This window comes from Berghia stephanieae, chromosome 8 (genome assembly GCF_034508935.2).
Source record: "Berghia stephanieae isolate SIO BIC M18660-M18661 chromosome 8, UCSD_Bste_1.3, whole genome shotgun sequence".
NCBI classification, from domain to species: domain Eukaryota; kingdom Metazoa; phylum Mollusca; class Gastropoda; order Nudibranchia; family Aeolidiidae; genus Berghia; species Berghia stephanieae.
In genome coordinates, this window is record NC_088367.1 from 27,531,854 (window position 1) to 27,553,654 (window position 21,801).

The following is a 21,801-nucleotide window of genomic DNA, read 5'->3' on the forward strand; positions in this document are numbered from 1 at the left end:
CGGCTCCATAGGCCACGAGGGCTCTAAAGGACTACTTTTTTTTGGGTTACCAATTGTGATCCATCATCCCAAAAAGGTACTTTGACGGGATAGACCAGATGCATCAAAATCAAATTTCAAGCGATCAAGAAAATGTAATCTTGGCATTAGCACTCTCTAAAATAGGTTACTGCATTCTTCTCCTTCAAGACATTATACATAATATATTCTCTAATATGGGGCAGCGTGACTCAGCGGTACAGTGTCTTTGGTTCGTACCCATAAGGTACCGAGTTCGAATAACCGCTGCGCTGTATGGGGAGGGGATGGGGGAGGGGAGGGGGGGGGGTTGAGGTGCCCGGGTTTGTAAAGCATTGCATCTCCAACCGATGAATTAATATTCGATTCCCATAATTTTTTTCCTTCAGCAATAAATTTCGCCCCTATTAATCCTTTAGTGCGCTGCACTGTAACTGACGCCTAGGTTATCTCGGTATTTTTTCTCGAGATAAGACTTTAAACAAAACATTCCCTTTGTACTATATAATAACTGGGTTCGAGTCCTGAGCGGCGCATAGTTGAGCCAATAGAAAATACTCTTTACTCACATTCTCTTACTAGCGTTGTCTCCGTCGGACAAAAAAAAAATTGCAACATCGCCTAACAGGCGACATGTCTCGGTCTACATGTTAAGTGTTGCTGCTGGCTAGGCTAGGAACCCCTTGTAAACCGGTTTGAGCACGTTTGGTGGATATTGCGCTATATAAAAGCTCAACTTTGTTTCTTTTATTTTGTAAATCTATTCTTAAAATAAAGATTCATACTCGTATAAAGAATGATCTACATTATAGACCCAATCTTCATTTAATGTTTGTTTTTATTTCCAGCCGATACGTATTCCATCCAGCTTGCCGAGGTATCGCAGCCAAGAGGTCATCGAGTTCCTCCTATTCATCACCATCCTCCTCTTCCACTTCCTCCTTGTCATCATCATCATCAACTTCATCATCATCCTCTCCACGTTTGACAGATGATTTTATTAAAAGGCTGATGCTTTTGACGTAAGTTTTTAAAATGCAAAACGATTGTATATTTTACTTATGTTGCTACGAGCAAGTGTCCGCAAAGTATGGGTAGATGTAATACGAACCCGCGACCTTACTGGTACGACAACTCTTGCAGTCCGGGGAGATCATGACTCTACCGTATGGGCTATCCTAGACTCAAAAAAAAAAAAAGTCGCTTCAAATTCTAGTCTATCTAGACCCACTTCTCCTCGACTTCTTGAGGTCACGGGTTCAACACACAACGACGCCGCGAAGTTAGTTGGCCAACATTTAAACTAAATTATAGCCAATATTCTCAACACAAACATGTAACATATAAACGATTGAGACATTGAGTATGCTCCGGTATTTGGGGTGAATTTTTAATTCAGAAAAGTGAGTGGAGCAGGCACTTATGTTGATAATAACAAGAAATGAAGTGAGTAGGAAATTGCCAGAAGACAACAGAGAACACTACTACTACCACCACTGCTACTACTACTACTGCTAATACAACGACTATCAATGCTATTACTATTACTATTCCTACTATTATTATTGATTTTACTATGTCAACTACCACCAATACTGATTCCAATTAATGTGAAGCAGACTAATTATATCGTTCCTGGAATGTTTTCCAGCTTTTGTTTCTGTTTTTTTTTTTTTTGTTTTTTTTTTTGTTTTTTTGTTTTTTTTGTTTGTTTGTTTTTTGTTTTGTTTTTTGGTGCTCGAAAACAACTTGCTGATGGTTCGATGGTTCATCTTGACATCCCGCTTGTCCAATGAAGAGCCTTGGCGACAACATTCCAGCCGAGTGATAAACGCTCATTACAGTGATATTAATTAGCCTTAGTCATATAAGAAAACGAACTGCCATGTCGGATAAACCATAACGTGAATGATATCGACATCTCTCTGCTCATTGTTATTGCTTTTATACCGCCAAATGGGTGACTAGTTATCATACGAAACTCGGGGGAAAAACAACAGAGGACGTCGAGGTCTTGGTATGGATGGGTCAAGCGGCTCTTCTCTTTATTCTTAGTGTTTTGTCCGTGCCCGTCTTTATCCGGAAGACGGCAGAGGACGGCGGTGCCCGGTCGCTAGACCTACCCTCACCAAGCACCCGACGTCCTATGCCGTTTTTTTTTTTTTCGAGCTTGGTAAGGGTAGGTCTAGACGCTCTTCTCTTTAACCTAGTCATTATTAGTCCTCTGGAGGAGTGGTTACACACACACTTCCAATGATTTGGAACCGGAAAAGTAGAATGTGTGACGTCACGACTTTTTACCCTATTTATGTTATGCGTTCAAGTAAAATACTTACAATAGCTGCCTGGTAGATGAAACGTGCCAATAAATACACAAAACTGTGTGTACTGTAACTATTTATAGTCTAATCAGGATACTTTATTGAGAATTATTCACGAATAGGCAGTAGTGAAATAAATAGATTAAAGGAATTTGACGTCATTCGGCTATTTGTTATTGTTTTAGTCCGCCAGTCGGGTTATTAGTTCTCACTAAAGATCCTCTAACAGATTCTAAGCGTTAAACGTTATACATTGATATGTATTCTTACCACAGCACAGAAACTGCTCTGTGCTGTGTTGCGAGTGATTTGCTTGATGTTTTAGATAAAGGTTCTGTTTCTCTTCTGACATTGTTAGACCTTTCGGCGGCGTTTGATACTATTGATCACGGTATTCTCATTAAACGACTTAATATAACCTTTGGCTTGTCTGGGACTGTCTTGCAGTGGTTTGAATCTTATTTAGATGGCAGAAAGCAACAGGTTATGATTTTAGATAAACTTTCTCGTCAACATACATTGTCTTTTGGTGTTCCTCAAGGCTCTGTTTTGGGTCCAATTCTTTTTGTTTTGTATACTTCTCCATTATCTAATGTCATCACTGGTCATGGGCTGCGCTATCATCTCTATGCAGATGATACGCAACTTTATGCTACTGATAAAACTAAAAATCTCGAAAATATTGTGAAACGTGTGGAAGAATGTGTGACGGATGTGAAAGAGTGGATGGATGCAAAGAAGTTGAAAATGAATGAGTCAAAAACAGAAGTGATGATTGTGGGAAATAGAGGGCAGTTGAAGGTGAATGATGGTCTTGAGGTGTTGATTGGGGGTGAAAAGATCAAAGTTTCAAAGACTGTGAAAAATTTGGGTGTCTATTTTGATTCAGAAATGAAAATGTCAGCTCACATTTCTGCTCTCTGTAAATCTTTATACTTTCAATTGAAGAAAATCAGTTCGATCCGTCAGTATATTGCAATTGGAACATGTAAAACATTGGTTGTTTCCCTCATTTTTTCGAAACTAGACTATTGTAACTCGCTGCTTGTCAACTTGCCTCAGGCTTCTATTAAACAATTGCAACTACTGCAAAACAGTGCAGCAAGATTAGTTTTTGGCAAAAAAAAATTTGATCATGCAACCCCTTTGTTGGCCTCTCTCCACTGGTTGCCCATTGAAAAGCGCACATATTACAAAGCAGCGTGTCTTGTTTATAAGTGTTTGGCTGGTATAGCACCGGCATATCTCACAGATCACGTGGTCATGTGTAAATTTGAAAATTACACTTTAAGATCATGTAATGACCAAACGAAAATTTCGGAAAAAAGATCAAGAACAAAATTTGGTGATAGATCGTTTGCTTGTTTCGGCCCCAAGATTTGGAATGAACTACCACGTGGTCTGAGGGAGTGCAAGTCTTTACCTACTTTTAAAAAGAATCTCAAGACACATTTTTACTGTATTTGTTTTTCTTGACTCTATATGAATCCTTGATTTGGCTATGAATTGTTATTGTTGTTATTATTTTATTTTTTTATTTTTTCACTTAAAATTGATATTTATATTGTAAAGTGCCCAGAGCTTGTGTTTTACACGAGAATGAGCGCTATATAAATGTGTATTATTATTATTATTATTATTATTATTATGTGTATTGGTAACAATCATTTGACGGGAAGAAGGGGTGACTGTTTTACCTAAACGTTGAGCATCAATATGCTTTTTAGACAAAATTGATACTCCTGGCTTAAATGAAAAAACAAAACAAAAATCAAACAAAAAAAAAACAAAAAACAGAAATAAACAAATATGATACTTTAAAAAATCATTTTTAAGACATCATTTTATTACAATCTAAGCCACAATAGTTATTTTGGATAACAATTTCTAAGTGTTTTACTGGATTCAAACCCATGGACAATTAAGGGCAGTTTGCTTTAAAAACAAAGTAGTCTTTAGAGTTACATGGTCCATTGAGCAGGGGAGTATCCCGGTTTCTAAAGCGTTAAACGGACATTATCAATTGATTGCTACCCCTTGGATAGAACGCTAATACATCGCTAAGTACTTTCAGCCAGACCTAACAGACCCCGCTGCCCCCCAATCACCACTTTGTTGATATTGGAATCAGAAAAACAAAATCTCGACTTCATCATGGCTTTATATCTATCCTTTCACTTTAGAGGTGAGCGCTCTACCAACTGAGTTATAGGGGTATGATCCAGAGTCAAACTTGGTAAACAACAGTCCATCACCATGACTATCATGTGTTGGTGCGTAAGATCAATCCCTTCACTTTAGAAGTGAGCGCTCTACCAACTGAGCTGTAGATAGTATGCGCTTGGCTAAGAAGCTCACAACATTGCCATCCGGAAGTATAACGGACCAACACACAGAACTCTGTATAACCATGAACTTTTAAGATCTGGATAATACAGTTTAGTGAGAATTACTCATAAACATGGATGGCAACAAAAAAAAAACAATAACAAAGACCAGAGTGACGTCGACTTTATTCTATAGATAGTATGCAGATGACGTCACTCAGGCCTTTGTTATTGTTTTTGCCATCCGCGTTTGTGAGTTGTTCTCACTAAACTGTATTAACCAGACTATAAAAGTTCATGGTTACACAGAGTTTGTGTGTTGGTTCGTTATACTTCCGGATGGCAATGTTGTGAACTCCTTGACCAAGCGCATTCTATCTATAGACAGAATGCGCTTGGCCAAGGAGTTCACAACATTGCCCTCCAGAAGTATAACGGACCAACACGCAAACTCTGCGTAACCATGAACTTTTATAGTCTGGTTAATACAGTTTAGTGAGAACAACTCACAAACGCGGATGGCAAAAACAATAACAAAGGCCTGAGTGACGTCATCTTCGAACTATCTATATATAGGGAAATATTGGTCCTTTTATATCACTCCCTTTACTTTAGAGATCAGCGCGCTACCAACTGAGCTATAGGGGTATGATCCAGAGTCAAAGTTGGTAAACAACAGTCCGTCACCACGACTAAGCAGTTTTTAAATGTATGGTTTAGAGTGATACAGGTTTTATCAGACGGCTACGTCAAAACAAAAGATCGTACTAACAGCCCGATGACTCTGAAAGTGTTCGTGTACACTCTTGGTGTTTTCCAAGCAATCACGAGTCCATTCATTGCATGCTCGGCGGAGCTATTAGTGTCTCTGATATTGACATGCCGCTTTGCTTGTAGTGTCTACAGATTATGGAAGGAAACATCACGTTATATCCAAAGTACCTCTATCATCATGATTGTATTGAGTGAATACATAATTTGCTGCCTGATTCAGTCCCTTAAAAGATAACAAAATTAATTATCATTCCTTCAGAGCCAGAATGTGGTATTGGCGTTGTTAAGATGAATGAATCATCTTAACAACGCCACTACCAAATTATCTCATTGGTCTGTAGTGTTTCATTCATCCTATTTTGTTGATAAAAGGGAACCCAAAACCTCCATTTTATCTATTTTCGTATATTAAATTGAAGCTTACATTCGATTTCACATTGTTATTTATTTCTTCGAGCTTCGAGCAGCAACATTTACATTTCACTTTTACAAAGAGCAACAAATGATGAGACACCAAAAGACAAATGGTTTTTATATTGCGTCTAACTAACAGTGACGGTTGCATGTTAATTTTGAATAGAAAACTGATCCATCTCAAATTGTTTTCGGCCAGCTCCAAATTACTCTCAGCTACCCATTACTGTTGGACAGACACAGAGCAGTCAGATAAAAAAATAATGGTTATATGTGATAGACTAGCGTCCCATAAAAAGATAGCAAGCAATCATTGCTATCGTTCGTTTCACGCTGTAGAAACGCGAATAAGGAAAGACCGAAGAGAGTGATGGTTATTAAAACAAGGAAAAGAAGACGGCTTGTGAACCCTATTCCTTACCAATAGGTAAAAGCTATCATGAATCCCAATACTAAAAATATGATAGTTTTGTCATAATATTCTCGACGAGAGGCAGCTGACCGGTCGGGATTGAACTTGGATTAGTCGAAGAACCCAGTTGGATGGGGGGAAACGGAGAATAGTCGTTTGTGACTAGGTGAAGGCTAAATGAGAATGAATGATGAGATCCGAACACTCATAAAGGCCACAAATATCGTGCGTGGGAGATCCCAATAATAATAATAATAAATGTGATTGGGACGACGTCCGGAATAGCAAAAAAAATCAAGAGTGTACGAACTGATATTGACCAAGAATAATTATGAATGAAACTTTTTCTACTTTTTAAACTAATCTTCTCATTTAAAACTTGCTTTCATTGAAAGCAAGTTTTAAATGAAGAGATTAGTTTAAAAAGTAGAAAAAACGGTTTCCATCATAATATTAACTTTCTTTGTGGTTATAACTTTTTTTCCAAAGTATTCCTTTTTAGCATCAAAATGCGACTACCAAATCTATTTGAGACTTACTTCGAGTGAGAGAGTAAAATGAATTCATTATATTTGCATTTTTTAACTTAAAGAAGAAAAAAAAATGAAAACTTTGCTTCTTGATACTCGGGGCAAATTTGTTTTTTTTTTAGGTCTGTAAATTAGTCCTTCAGAGCCCATTAGGCTCATGGAGCCGGAGAATATCTCGATTTCTATACCGTGAAACGGACGCTAGTCTATCGCAACGTTCTTTTAGCAAGATCTCACAGAACCAGCAATCCAATCACTGGTGGGTGGACAGAGGAGGTGTGGGTGACAGAAAATAAACTCGACTGCATCAGGGAACGATCATAATCCTTTAGTGTATGAAGCGAGTGCTCTACCAACTGAGCTATTGGGACCCCACGGCCTGTATAAAGACCAATATCACACAGTATTTGGCCACAGTGCAGCACCAGTATGAGCTAAATTTATTGTCCAATAGCTAAAATATAATTCCCTACTGAGGGTTTGAACCTGGATCTCCGGGTGTATGTGCAATTCGTCTCCCACTCGGCTATCTCTTACATCTATTTGATCTGCAGTGTATACTATAAATTGTTTTTTAGATTGTCTGATATTTTGATTGTGAATTTTTCTACACTCCAGAAACAGAGACGATGACAGGGTAGAGGATGAAGCTCCCGAAAAAGATGATGATGTAGAATCACCATCCTCGCATCATCAAAAACAACAGCGACAGGAAGAGGTAGAACAAAATCAACAACGACGACAGCAGCAACAACAACAACTACTACAACACAGAGTTCCACTGCGACAACAGTACTACAGAGACAGAGAGGACAGCCCCATGTACAGCCAGAACGACCGAGAAGACCGACCGGACAAAGAGGATCAATGGAGACGTACTCTAATGCGGGTTTTACTCATGGAGTTGGCAGGTTCCAAGGTAAGCCGTCGTTACTCTAATTTCATGGGTTTTTATTTCTGAATTGGGTAGCTGGATCTGTTAGATATGACGGGAGGTACTTTGTAATTGAACGGCGACTTATATTAAGATAAAAAAATTGCTCCAGTTTATTAACAGAGACCATTTGTTTGGAAGTTTTGAGGTTTCCCCTTTGTCAACGAACAAGGAAACCGAAGTAATGGTTATATGTGATAGACTAGCGTCCTATAAAAAGGATAGCAAGCAATTATTGCTATCGTCCGTTTCACGCTGCAGAAATGTGAATTAGGAATGACCAAAGAGAGTGATGGTTATTCAGACATGTTTATGATAATATTATGTCTACTGACAAAATGAAAACCAAACTTCCTAAAAAATTATCTCTGTCACTGAACTGAGGCAAAAGTTCTACCTCGTCATAGTTTCTCAATTTTTCAAGCGTCAAGCAGCATTATTTACATATCTAACTTGTAGCAACTAATTGCAATTGTCCGTTTAAAACTATAGAAACCGGAATGAATTCATTTCCTCCTTCGGAGTCGTTTAAGCCCGTGGGGAATGTCTTGATTTCCAGAGTGCGAAACGGACTTTCTCTACAGCAGGTTCCCTTTCGCTAAGATCTAACAGACCCAGATGCCAAAATACTGATTAATGATTACTTACTTGTGACCACCCAACTTAAAACGGTTTTAAAATCAGGGTTGTCATAGTACTTTGAATTGAATTTTATCCGTTACTTATAGAATATGAGACAACATTAAAGCTTCCAATGCAGAGAGTGAGTTTTGTTTCTCAATGTTTAAAGAAGTTAAGATTCCTTAATTTTTATTAATTTGGCTTTGGTGACAATTTTGTTTCTAGTCCGTTCCAACATTAAACTGAAGAGGTGGGTCGGAAGCGACCAAAGTAGTGCCCTTCGGGCGGGTCACGTTTTGTAGAACAACACTTATCTTACAAGAAAAGAGTAGTAGTAGTAGTAGTAGTAGTAGTAGTAGTAGTAGTAGTAGTAGTAGTAGTAGTAGTAGTGGTAGTAGTAGTAGGAGGAGGAGGAGGAGGAGAAGGAGGAGGAGGAGGAGAATGAAGAGGAACAGGAAAAGGGAGACGAGGAGGAGGAAGAAGAAGAAGAAGAAGAAGAAGAAGAAGAAGAAGAAGAAGAAGAAGAAGAAGAAGAAGAAGAAGAAGAAGAAGAAGAAGAAGAAGAAGAAGAAGAAGAAGAAGAAGAAGAAGAAGAAGAAGAAGAAGAAGAAGAAGAAGAAGAAGAAGAAGAAGAAGGGAGAAGACACCTAATAGCTAATCAACCGAATAAGGGCTGACTGTACAAACGACATACTATTTTGATTCCTGATTTTAAAACCCATGGTTTTCGCCAGAGGATAAAATTACCTTAAAGTGTACATGATCTATTGAACTCCTAAAAATAAACATACTCTTGTAGACAATTATGCAGGCTTCATTTCCATCAATTTATTTCTTTGAGCCCGGCTTTGTTCAGTTGATAACGCCTAAAACGGTTTATTTTCATAACAATAAGTCTTTTTCTTGTAAAAGCACATTTTTTACAATCCTGCTAGAAAATAAGAGCAATATAATTTCGTACCCCGCTCTCGACTTGAAAGAATTAGATATTCTGTGGCAAAAATTATTTCGCCAAAAATAGACGGATGAACAAAAATAATGTTGTTGATTGCATTCTTCTTCTTCTTCTTCTTCTTCTTCTTCTTCTTCTTCTTCTTCTTCTTCTTCTTCTTCTTCTTCTTCTTCTTCTTTTTCTTCTTCTTCTTCTTCTTCTTCTTCTTCTTCTTTCTTCTTTCTTCTTCTTTCTTCTTCTTCTTCTTCTTCTTCTTCTTCTCTTCTTCTTCTTCTTCTTCTTCTTCTTCTTCTTTCTTCTTCTTCTTCTTCTTCTTCTTCTTTCTTCTTCTTCTTCTTCTTTCTTCTTCTTCTTCTTCTTCTTCTTCTTCTTCTTCTTCTTCTTCTTCTTCTTCTTCTTTCTTCTTTCTTTCTTCTTTCTTCTTCTTCTTCTTTCTCCTCTCTCTCTCTCTCTCCTCCCTCCTCCTCCTCCTCCTTCCTCCTCCTCCTCCTCTCCTCCTCCTCCTCTCCTCCTTCCTTCTCCTTCTTCTCTTCTTTTCTTTCTTCTTCTTCTTCTCTTTTTCTTTCTTCCTTCTTCTTCTTCTTTTCTTCTCTTCCTTCTTCTTCTTTTCTTCTTCTTCTTTTCTTTTTCTTTTCTTCTTTTCTTTCTTCTTCTTCTTCTTCTTCTTTTCTCTCTTCCTTTTCTTCTTTCTTTTCTTTTCTCTTTTTCTTCTCTTCTTCTTCTCTTCTTCTTCTTCTTCTCTTCTTCTTTCTTCTTTTCTTCTTCTTCTTCTTCTTCTTTTCTCTTCTCTCTTCTTCTTCTTCTTCTTCTCTTTCTTCTTCTTTCTTCTTTTCTTTCTTATCTTTTCTTCTTCTTCTTCTCTTCTTCTTTCTTCTTCTTCTTCTTCTTTTCTTTCTTCCTTCTTCTTCTTTTCTTCTTCTTTTCTTCCTTTTCTTCTCTTCTTCTTCTTCTTTTCTTCTTCTTCTTCTTCTTCTTTCTTCCTCTTCTTCTTCTTCTTCTTCTTCTTCTTCTTCTTTCTTCTTCTTCTTCTTCTTCTTCTTCTTCTTCTTCTTCTTCTTCTCTCTTCTTTCTTCTTCTTCTTCTTCTTTTTTCTTTCTTCTTCTTTTCTTCTTCTCTTCTTCTTCTTCTTCTTCTTCTTCTTCTTCTTCTTCTTCTTCTTCTTCTTCTTCTTCTTCTTCTTCTTCTTCTTCTTCTTCTTCTTCTTCTTCTTCTTCTTCTTCTTCTTCTTCTTCTTCTTCTTCTTCTTCTTCATAATCCATTAGTGTCCGATTTATATACTATTTTTTGTATTTATCTTGGACATGGTTTACATATTCCTTTTTCTGCCCACGCCCATTGCCTCCGAATTTCATTTTTTTGGTTATAATAATCTTATTTTTGCCCGAGATTAAACTCCGATTGCAAAACTGTAATGAGAATAATAAATAGTCCAATAGATTGTGAGAAAAGAAAAAGACGAACAATCCCTTTTCTTCTTGTGGCGTCTGCAGAGAAAAATAGAAGCCGATTTTCTTTTGGCGCACTAATCATCTCTTCCCTTCAGCAGAATTATACCCACACGGGGTCAGAGGTCACGAATGTGGGCTATAGACACGACTAATGTGAGATTAATGGCAGGTTCGGGGAGTGGAATCGGACCAATAAATCGCTGGCCTTTTTATATCCGTTTGCCATTCTCCTTCTTTTATGGTCTGGTTATGATACTGATCTTGGTATGATTGGTTAGAATAATTTATGATTTATTATCGACCTGTCTGTCTGCTTGTCTGTTATCTTTTCATTCGTTTCTATGATTTGTCCATCTATCGTATCGCATCGGTGGCCGAGAAGTACGATATCTAGTCTTGTAACTAAATCAAACGATGTTCGTCATAAAACGTTGACAACGGGGGAAAATACCCAACAAAAAATGAACGCCAAGCTTTGAAAAGCATTTCTAGTGAATTCTTTTAAACAGTATCATAATCTGGTGCGCAATTTCTTTTTGCCTTAAATGGCAATATCGTAGCCAAACACCTAAAAGTGAAACAAATATCAGGGCTGAGGGGCTTGACGGGTAAGAATATACACGTGCTTTCTCATTGAGTTGTGCTTTGTCTTTTGGGCTTAAGTGCATTAAGTTTCATCACCGGTTACCACCTGTTTTAAGAAGATTATTATCTTATCTTATTTTCTAAAAGCCAAACTAGGATAACATATTATGTCGCTTCAATGCCTTATCCATGACATGCTATCAAATTAAATTACATTTGTTTTTTGTATTTTTTATTTTAACAAACATTAATCGTATGCATATCTTAATTAATTAAATTCTTTGTCGATCAATTTCTTAAATTTGTCAACAGAACCAGTGTTTTTAAAATATTATTCAAATAGAATGCGATTCTAAATGTTAAATATGCGATGAACTTACTACTGTTAGCCTCACAGTCCTAATCAGGCCCTACATCAAGATATTCCTGGTCTCCGATACGGCAACACCGATCCAGAAGTCTCTGGCCATTTATGACTCTTTGGTACAATGTGCTGTGCTTTTGTAACTATTTATGCGGCTATGAAGCCGAGTGATATGAGAGACTCGCTTTCGTGTCGGAAGGTCCTGAGCCTCTCTCGGCGCATAGTTAAATCCTTGGTGAAAAAATCTCTTTACTCACATTCTGTCACTGTACTTAGGTGTAAAACGCGTACCTGGCCGTTAAAAGCGTTGTCTCTGTCGGAAAAAAATTGTAATATCGCCTAACAGGCGTCATGTCCCGTTCTACATGTTACGTGTTGCTGTTGGTCAGGAACCATATGTAAAGCGTTTTGAGCACCTTTCGTGGATATTGCTCTATATATAAGCTCACGTTTTAAAAACATATATATTATTTATGGACCCCATCAGACAGGCATTCCTCTTCACGTAACATTGATATATATCGGGATGAACCATATATAGAGTGTTATAGTAGCACGTCTGACCGTAATCAGGAAGCCTGATATTCGATACCCAGGGGGATTTTTGAGGGGGGGGGGGTTATTGAGCTTTTTTGAGCTTTTATATAGCGCAATATCCACTAAAAGTGCTCAAATGGCTTTACAAGGGGTCCCTGTCCAACAGCAACATTTAACATGTAGGACGCGTGTTAGGCGATGTTACATTTTTTGGGACAGATACAACGCTGTTAACGGACATGTACTCATTTTACACCTGAGTACGGTGAGAGAATGTGAGTAAAGAGCCTTTTCCAAGGACTTAACTATGCGCCGAGCGAGGCTCGAACCCAGGACCTTCCAATCCGAAAGCGAGTGCCATACCACTAGACCACATAGCCTATCTTACTTTTGCTTTGTCTGGCACCTTTTCAGAGCGATTTTCTGATTAATTTGTTTAAAACGTGTGGTCGACCAGACTTGTAAAACTGTATTTGATACAGTGACACCGATGATGAAACTTAGACTTTACATTGTATTTTTTAAAAGGCGTATGAGAAATAGTTGAGACAAAGCAAAGCTAAAACATAAGAAAAAAATCATCCCGAAATATCAGCCTCTGTTACTGGGGACTGGCCCTTAGTTAATCACTTTTTAGCAGTAGTAGTAGTAGTGACATTTCCGGCAGGCATCACTGTTCCCAAGTCTCCATCTGAACATATTTGATGCAGTTCTAAGAGCGATTTGAGGAAATCCAGTATTTCCTGGTGTTGTGGAATGCAGGTATTCATTTAGTCGGATCTATCATAATGTTTCCTCCTCTTTGTGTTTCCCTGTTCCATATTTCTCCCCAGTTCTCCTGCCCGCTGAAGTCTATCATTTTTGTTAGGTGGAAAGGTCTTAAGTGAGTTTTTGGTATCAAATTAGACATTGGGCCACGTAGTCGGAATCTGAGAATGAAAACAATGTGGAATGTCCACACTTTGTAGAAAAGTTATCACGAATCCGAGTCATTATTCCGTCTTAACTCGAGTTAATATAAATGGAACATAGTTAACGATGTGGAATTGAATGTAAGCTTCAATTTAATGTATGAAAACATATAAAACGTTTAGGGTTTCCCCTTTATCAACAAAACAGGATGAATGAAACACTACAGACGAATGAGATAATGTGGTAGTGGCGTTGTTAACAGCTGCTTCGAACAGCAACGTTTACTTATGAATGGAAAATAAAATCGAACAAATTTGTTCGATGTTTCTGTCATAGTAAGCTCAAAAGAGTTAAAAGAAAGTAATCTCGTTTATTTGAAGAAATCATTTGTAAACCCTCCGACTAATACGAACGATTTGTAGAACTAAGGATGTTATACTCCAATTCCAATATTATTATTTAATTAAACAAAACTTGTTCAAAACAAATTTCTGCTCTCAGAGTGTTTACTCGAGAGTTTAAAGCAATCATCGCTACTGATGACAAATCGTTGTTATATTCTCAAGATTGTCATGGTGAGCATTACCCTACCCCCCCCCTCCCCCACCCCAACACCACCCCTTGAAGTAGCAGCCCCGTTCTTAGCATTACTAAAAACGATTTAATGTCGAGGTGAGCCTGAGCCTCAAAATGGAATTATAAGTTTAACGTTTGATATTTATGTTAAAATTACCTTGCACTGAGATTTAGTATTTCACCTTAACTTCAAAATTTAAACTGATATTGAGTTGTTTTTTTAACCTGAACTTTAAGATTTAAAGTCGATTCTAGGCCTACGCTATAGGTCACAATGCCCCCTGTCTAACTATAGGTACACATAAAATTTATTTTTATCTTTAGAAGTACTAGATACACAGTCTTTCTTCTTGCCATGCTGAAGCTTCAGGCTTATTTCTATTCGAGTGGATTCAATAGTCTGATGTCGCCCAGCAACGGCGGCCATCGTGGTTCTAAACAAAGAAAATGGATACTTTTATTCTTCATGTTGACTAGAACTTTTCATATGTCTTGTGATCAGAATGTGTAAAAGTCAAAACATGATCAGATTTATAATGTTTTTCCCCCTCTAGATACTCTTTTATGCTCGTCGGAGAAATATTTCATAAGGGCGTCCGCCACTGTTCCGATAGTTTAGAGCCAGTTGCAAAGTTACCATGCGTCATGAGGAGGGGAGTGACGTTACGACTGTTGAAGCGTATTGTGGAGAATTAACACAAATTTCTTACATTGCAAAATAAAACTGGAAGTTGTTTTTTTTTTAATTTATTGTTACAATGCTACATTCACTTTTTGGGTCCCTGTCCATCGATACATAATACCGTTTGGAGACTGGTTTGATCCGCAGATCATGAAAATCGAGACTTCAGAGGTTTGATCCACCGACCGTCGATATTTAACCCAAGTTTCAATTTTTAAAAACAAAAGTCAGTTTTTGGCAACTCAATCACCACGAAATAATACCATTTTGAGACGATAGGTCACATAATGACCAACACCCCGTATATCATCCGTTCAGTGCATCCTGTTGGATTTACAAACAGGGAATGATGTGCGGGGGTCTGTTTCAGTATTAATTAGGAATCTACTCACAGTTGAGTGACTCTTGATCGCTTCCCGATTCCATGAAATTACTTAACATGAAGAAAGCAACATCTCTCAATCGATCTATCTATCTATCTATCTATCTATCGATCTACCTAGCTCTCTATTTATCTATCTCGTGTGTTTGTGTGTGTGTGTGTGTGTGTGTTTGTGTGTGCATCTGTCTCCCTCTCTCCTTATATATATATATATATATATGTGTGTGTGTGTGTGTGTGTGTGTGTGTGTGTGTGTGCTGAAAACGTACATAAGGCTGTGATTCCGAGACATCAGACTCTAAACGCTTAAATTGCAGATTACTTTGGCTGGAACAAACACACATACACACAGACACACGCACACACTCACAAACACACACGTACACACTCACACACACACACACACACACACACACACACAACGCAAAGCAAACGACTATCTTGCTTCTCACCATCTACTAAGATCAAAACAGATACGTTTTAAGCGAATGTTAAAAAATTGACGAAGATTCTTTTTCACGAATAATCTGTGGTATGGCGTTCCAAACAGACGCCCAAAATGGGAAAAGAATATCATTCCAGCTTTCAATTAGTCGCGAAAGGTAGTAAGGGGTAGTATCTTCAAGCTTTGAATTTAATCCTTTTCTAAACGAACAGCCCAATGCAAATCATGAAGAAGAGTTGTGACAGAATCACACCTACGCTTCATGAGTACTAGTCTGGCCGGCAGCGCTGTTCTGGACAATCTGAAGACGTCTCGAATCACGTTGCGAAACGTCAAACACCACAGTATTACAATAATCTAATTTCGATAGTATAGGGACACAACCAGTTGTTTGGTCAAATCTTCAAATATGAGCCGTCTTATTGAAGCAATCTTTCTTTGTTGGAAAAAAAAGTGATCTAACTAAAATTATTAACCTGATGCTCCAGCGACAGTCCAGAGTCCAAGAATGTGCCGAGGCTGTTCACTTTGTCAACAATTTGAATGGAAGCGTCCTCAAGCTTCAAATCGGAAGTATCTGACATATATAATAATAATAATAATAATAATAATAATAATAATAATAATAATAATAATAATAATAATAATAATAATAATAATAGTAATAATAATAATAATAATAATAATAATAATAATAATAATAATGATGATGATGATGATAATAATAATAATAATAATAATAATAATAATAATAATAATAATAATAATAATAATAATAATAATAATAATAATAATAATGATGATGATGATGATGATAATAATAATAATAATAATAATAATAATAATAATAATAATAATAATAATAATAATAATAAAATAATAATAATAATAATAATAATAATAATAATAATAATAATAATAATAATAATAATAATAATAATAATAATAATAATAATAATAATAATAATAAATCAATAAATAAATAAAAGGTTTTTGATTCCACATATTTGACGTACTTTGATCAATTTAAAGAAAATAACGCAGATTGGACTTTTAGGTAATGTCAAAATAAACACATTGGTGGATTGAAAAAAAAAGTGAGCATTAAAAATAAGTGAGCATTTATATAGCCCAATCGGAATATATATATATATATATATATATATATATATATATATATATATATATATATATATATATATATATATATATATATATATATAACCACACCAATTCTAGGTGGTGCAACATATTTGTCATGAATAGAAAAAGACGACATCAAATAATTTTTGAAAAGGACCAGATACATAGACAATGACAGAAGACAGTTTGAATTCGGCAACCTTTCTGATTTTAATACTGACGAAACTGACAAAAGATCGATAGACGTGTCACCATGAGTACAGGCTTGTCACCAACAACTAACAAAAAGTCTGAATACCCTTCCGAGAAAATTCAAAGTTCAAGTATCAAAAATTAAGTATCAACCGACGAGGACTTATTTGCAGGTCCGATAACCCAAATTGTCATGGTCTCATTGTTGTAATGGAAATACTCTCAAACCAACACAAAATATTGTCCATTACAACAATGTTAAATCAAGCCCATAATTGCGTTTTATTATTAGACCTGCATATATATATATATATATATATATATGTATATATATATATATATATATATATATATATATATATATATATATATATATATATATGCACGTATGTTTATTGTATTGGAGTTGGGGTTTTTTCATGACTCAATTTAATTGAAATTTAACATCAAAAAACCCATTGACGTTTCTTGCATATTCCAGCAAAATTTAATGCCTGTATACCACCGGAGCAACCGCAGTTTATTTCATGAAATTGTAGAGCCTTTTGCCGTTTCATGATTCATAAATTTATTCATTCATTTATCTATTTTATTGATTTTTTAAAAAATTGCTGTTGTTTTCTGTTGCTGTTGGGTTTTGTTGTTGTTGTTGTGTTTTGGGGGTTTTGTTTGTTTTGTTTTGGCTTCTATCTATTCACAACAATAATATTATTGGTCTCATGCCACAAAACCAGAGAGCTAGAACTGCAACTTTAAACAAACGATTGCGACAAACATTTTATAACGTCAATACCTGACCCGCCACTTTCATTTACAGTTTCTTCGTTTAGGGTTGAAGTGGTTCTTTTTACTGCACTTGTTGACCTTTCAGGAATCATGAATAAGAAGCAGGACTTCTCATTTCCTGTCAAAAGGAGTCCACGAGATTTTGAAATGACGTGGAATCATTTTCCGATTGTTCACACCCATCCGTGTGTGTGTCGTCTTGTTGACGATGTGAAGAATGTCCAAACAACTTTCGAATTTCAATGGTCGTCATGATGTTACAATTCATTGATTGTATCACAAAACAATGAGACGATGACAATGTGTAGATGTTAGTTGACGAGATGACACTGACATTGACACGTAAATTCGTATGTTTCCAAATAAAAACAATATAAAAAGATATGATGAATTAAAAGCATGACGCTACATCAGGAATTATTTTTCTATAATGGAATCATTCTTCTGTGTTCACATTAAATATTGAAACTAAAATCGCGTTTTGATGAAGGAATATAATAATAATAATAATAATAATAATAATAATGATGATGATGATGATGATGATGATGATGATGATGATGATGATGATGATGATGATAATAATAATAATAATAATAATAATAATATATGGAGGCACGAAGTGGGGAGGACTAAAATGGAATATATTTTTATGTGCAAATTGCATTGTTCATTTTATAGATGCAGAAAAGATACTTATTTTAATGTCTGCATATGATGTTGATGTTAGTTCATTGTATTTATTCTATGTATCTATGTTTGGTTTTGTGATGATGTAATGCTTTTAATCCGAGTATTTTTATGTGGGGGGGGGGGGGGGGTATGAATTAGGGTCCTAGAGAAGGTATTTACTTTTTATTTTGAGTATGCAATATAATTGAAGTTCAGCAAGCTCTTTTAATCTAGGAGCAAATATTTCATTTTGAAACTTTTTTTATATCTACAAACTTAATTGTAGGATCTGGTCTAAAACACGTCCAATGTACTCTTAAACTCAGACCAACTTGTGTCACTGACACTCTTCACACATTGATATAATCTATGATGTCTGATCTTGATATCTAATGAATAGGTCCTCGTAGTATTCATCATTCTGTTCAGACAAAACTGTGCAAACTTTGACACAATCTTTAGTGTGAGAAAACACATTTTTGTCAATAACCTCGCGTGTTCCAATAATTAAAAACATAATTTACATCAACCTCTCAACAACCTTCACCCCTTTCCCCCCCTCTCTCTCTCTCTCTCTCTCTCTCTCTCTCTCTCTCTCTCTCTCTCTCTCTCTCTCTCTTTCTCTCTCTCTCTCTCTCTCTCTTTCTCTCTCTCTCTCTTTCTTTTTTCTCTCTCCCTTTCTCTTAGTCTCTCTGTATGTGTTTATCTATCCATCTACCCATCCATCTATTTATCCATCCATTATCCATCAGTCCATTAATCTATCTATCGATCGGTATATCTATCTATCAAGCTAGCTAGCTATTTATCTATCTAGCTATCCAGCTTTCTCTCTCACGCACACACACACACACACACACACACACATACTTTCACTCTTTCTTTCTGCAAACCACCTATCTATCGCTATCTATACATTATAGATAGTATGAAGTTGACGTCACTCGGGTCTTTGTTATTGCCTATTGCCACCCGCGTTTATGAGTAATTCTCACTAAACTGTATTAACCAAACTATAAACGTTCAAGGTTACACATAGTTTTGTGTGTTGGCCCATTGTTCTCTTCTTGCATCCACCCTCGACACCCTTTCCTCACATTAACATTGTTTCCACATTTGACGAAATGTGATATTTTGTAAATTTACATAGTTGTGTTTGTGTTGTCTGTCTCCTGACGAAGGCCAAGGGCCGAAACGTTGTTTGTTTTGTGTTGTTCCTTTATATATGAGTCACATCTACTCACTTTATTATTTTTTTTCTCTCCTTTTTACTGGCTCATTTAGGCACCTTTAGCTTTGGTTTTTATTCTTCCGGGTGGCAATGTTGTGAGCTTCTTAGCCAAGCGCATACTATCTATACAAATCTCCCTCTAAACAATTTAAATAATAAATACCTCAGATCGAAAGAGAAACAACAAATCCCTTTTAAAAAAAACTATTTATAGACTCACATCTCGTCCTAAGGTCGAATTGAAAAATTGTCACTTATATCTTGCATTACTATTAAAATCATCATTCGCCTTTGGAAACCAAAACACATTTTGCTTTCACAATAAAAATAATATTACGTCGTGTGGCCACCAGAGCTATTGAGACAAGAATCTCATGAATCTTGAGTAGACGGGACAAATATCACCTAGTTTTAATCTAAAAACACTCGAGGAAAAAGATTATAATTAAACTCTTCAAAATACCCCATAACAAATCTCAGAGTTGTTGAACTTCCCCGGCAAGACTCGATTCAATAGGGGAGTCTGATAGTTTGTACTATTACCAATGGTATAACACAAAGCTGTAGAAGACGACACATTATGAAATTTAACCCTTTTAAAGTCGAAATTGAATTTCTATAGTTTCCAATGCCTTTTCTGTTTTTATGGGGGTTTACGACGCTAACTACAATTTTAAATACCAATGTGAAATTGAATGTAAATCTTAACAACGCCACTACCATAATATCATCTCATTCGTCTGTGGTGTTTCATTCATCCTGTTTTGTTGATAAGGGGGAAACCCGAAACGTCCATTTCATATGTTTTCCTATATTAAATTGAAGCTTACATTCAATTTCGTATTGTTATTTATTTCTTCGAGCTTCAAGCAGCAACATTTACATTAACTTGGTTAAATTTTATGTCATCTCAGAGTCAGTAAAAAAAAAAAAAAAGATGATGATTGGGGATAAGTTGTAGATCTGAAATTAAAAGCATCAAAGCACACGTTAGACAATGGGGACTAGTTCAAAAAGAGAACTGGAGATTCGACATCCACATATAGCGCATAGTTAAGTCCTTGGATAAGCTCTTTACTCACATTCTATGACCGTACTCAGGTGTAAATTGAGTAGCTGGCCGTTAACAGCATTGTCTCTGTAAATGTAGTATCGCCTGACAAGCGTTATGTCTCGTTCTACATGTTACGTGTTGCTGATCGTCAGGGATATCTTGTAAAGCGCTTTGAGATCTTTAAGTGGATATTGGGCTATATAAATGCTCACTTTTTTTTTCAATCCACCAATGTGTTTATTTTGACATTACCTAAAAGTCCAATCTGCGTTATTTTCTTTACATTGACCAAAGTACGTGAAATATGTGGAATCAAAAACCTTTTATTTATTTATTGATTTATTATTATTATTATTATTACATTTATTTATTAATATTATTATTATTATTATTATTATTATTATTATTATTATTATTATTATTATTATTATTATTATTATTATTATTATTATTATTTTTATTGTTATTATTGTTATTATTATAACTATTATCATTATGATTATTATTATTATTATGACTATTATTATTATTATTATTATTATTATTATTAATATTATTATTATTATTATTATTATTATTATTATTATTATTATTATCATCATTATCACTATCAGTATTATTATCATTATTATTACTATTATTTTAATTACTTTTTTTCTCCTGTTACAAGTGCTGTAACCTTACAATAATTGCCTATTTGGACAATAAAGATTATTATTATTATTATTATTATTATTATTATTATTATTATTATTATTATTATTATTATTATTATTATTATTATTATTATTATTATTATTATTATTATTATTATATCTCGATTGCATTTAATTTTTTATTTTTTTTTATAATCAACTTTATTTCATTCTCCGTCTACAGTTTTATAGCGATAGTTCGGAGACTCATCAATAAATCATTCCATCAAAACTAGCTTTATTTATAATGATGTCATTGCTTTGATTCATTCAAGAATTCATCCATGACTTGTACGATTACCAATCCACAAGCCCATTCCGGGATAGACGATATGATGTCAAATAAAATTTTAGAGTAATAATTACAGTGAGAATTGGATTCAATAGTCTGATGTCACGTCGCCCATCAACGGCGGCCATCGTGGTTCTAAACAAAGTAAATCGATACTTTTTATTCTTCATGCTGGCTAGAACTTATATGTCTTGTGATCAGAATATGTAAAAGTCAAAACATGCTCAGATTTATAATGTTTTTTCCCCTCTGGATATGCTTTTATGCTCATAACATAACATAACATGTGGTATAGGGCAAAATAGTATAAGATCCTTTGAATGCCCTTAATATTAATTAGTAATGCCATAAATCTATTGATTAAATAATACAATAACGATACACGTGGTAAAGATAGTATTTCAACTTAAATGTACTCATGTGGTGTACAAACATATATCTTTAACCGTGACATGCAAAGCGCACACACAACCACACACACACACACACACACACACACACA

General features: G+C 35.5%; 1 protein-coding gene across 4 annotated transcripts in view; it reads left to right on the forward strand.

Annotated features, from left to right (window-relative positions):
• The window catches only part of LOC144978453 (uncharacterized), a 106,547-nt gene that overhangs the window by 80,380 nt on the left and 4,366 nt on the right, over window positions 1-21,801 (forward strand). For all 4 annotated transcript variants that reach the window (XM_078924544.1, XM_078924545.1, XM_078924546.1 and 1 more), the window contains 2 exons: window positions 867-1,040; window positions 7,415-7,715. In XM_078924544.1, the coding sequence (XP_078780670.1) occupies window positions 867-1,040; window positions 7,415-7,715 (475 nt within the window). The remainder of the gene's footprint in view (window positions 1-866; window positions 1,041-7,414; window positions 7,716-21,801) is intronic.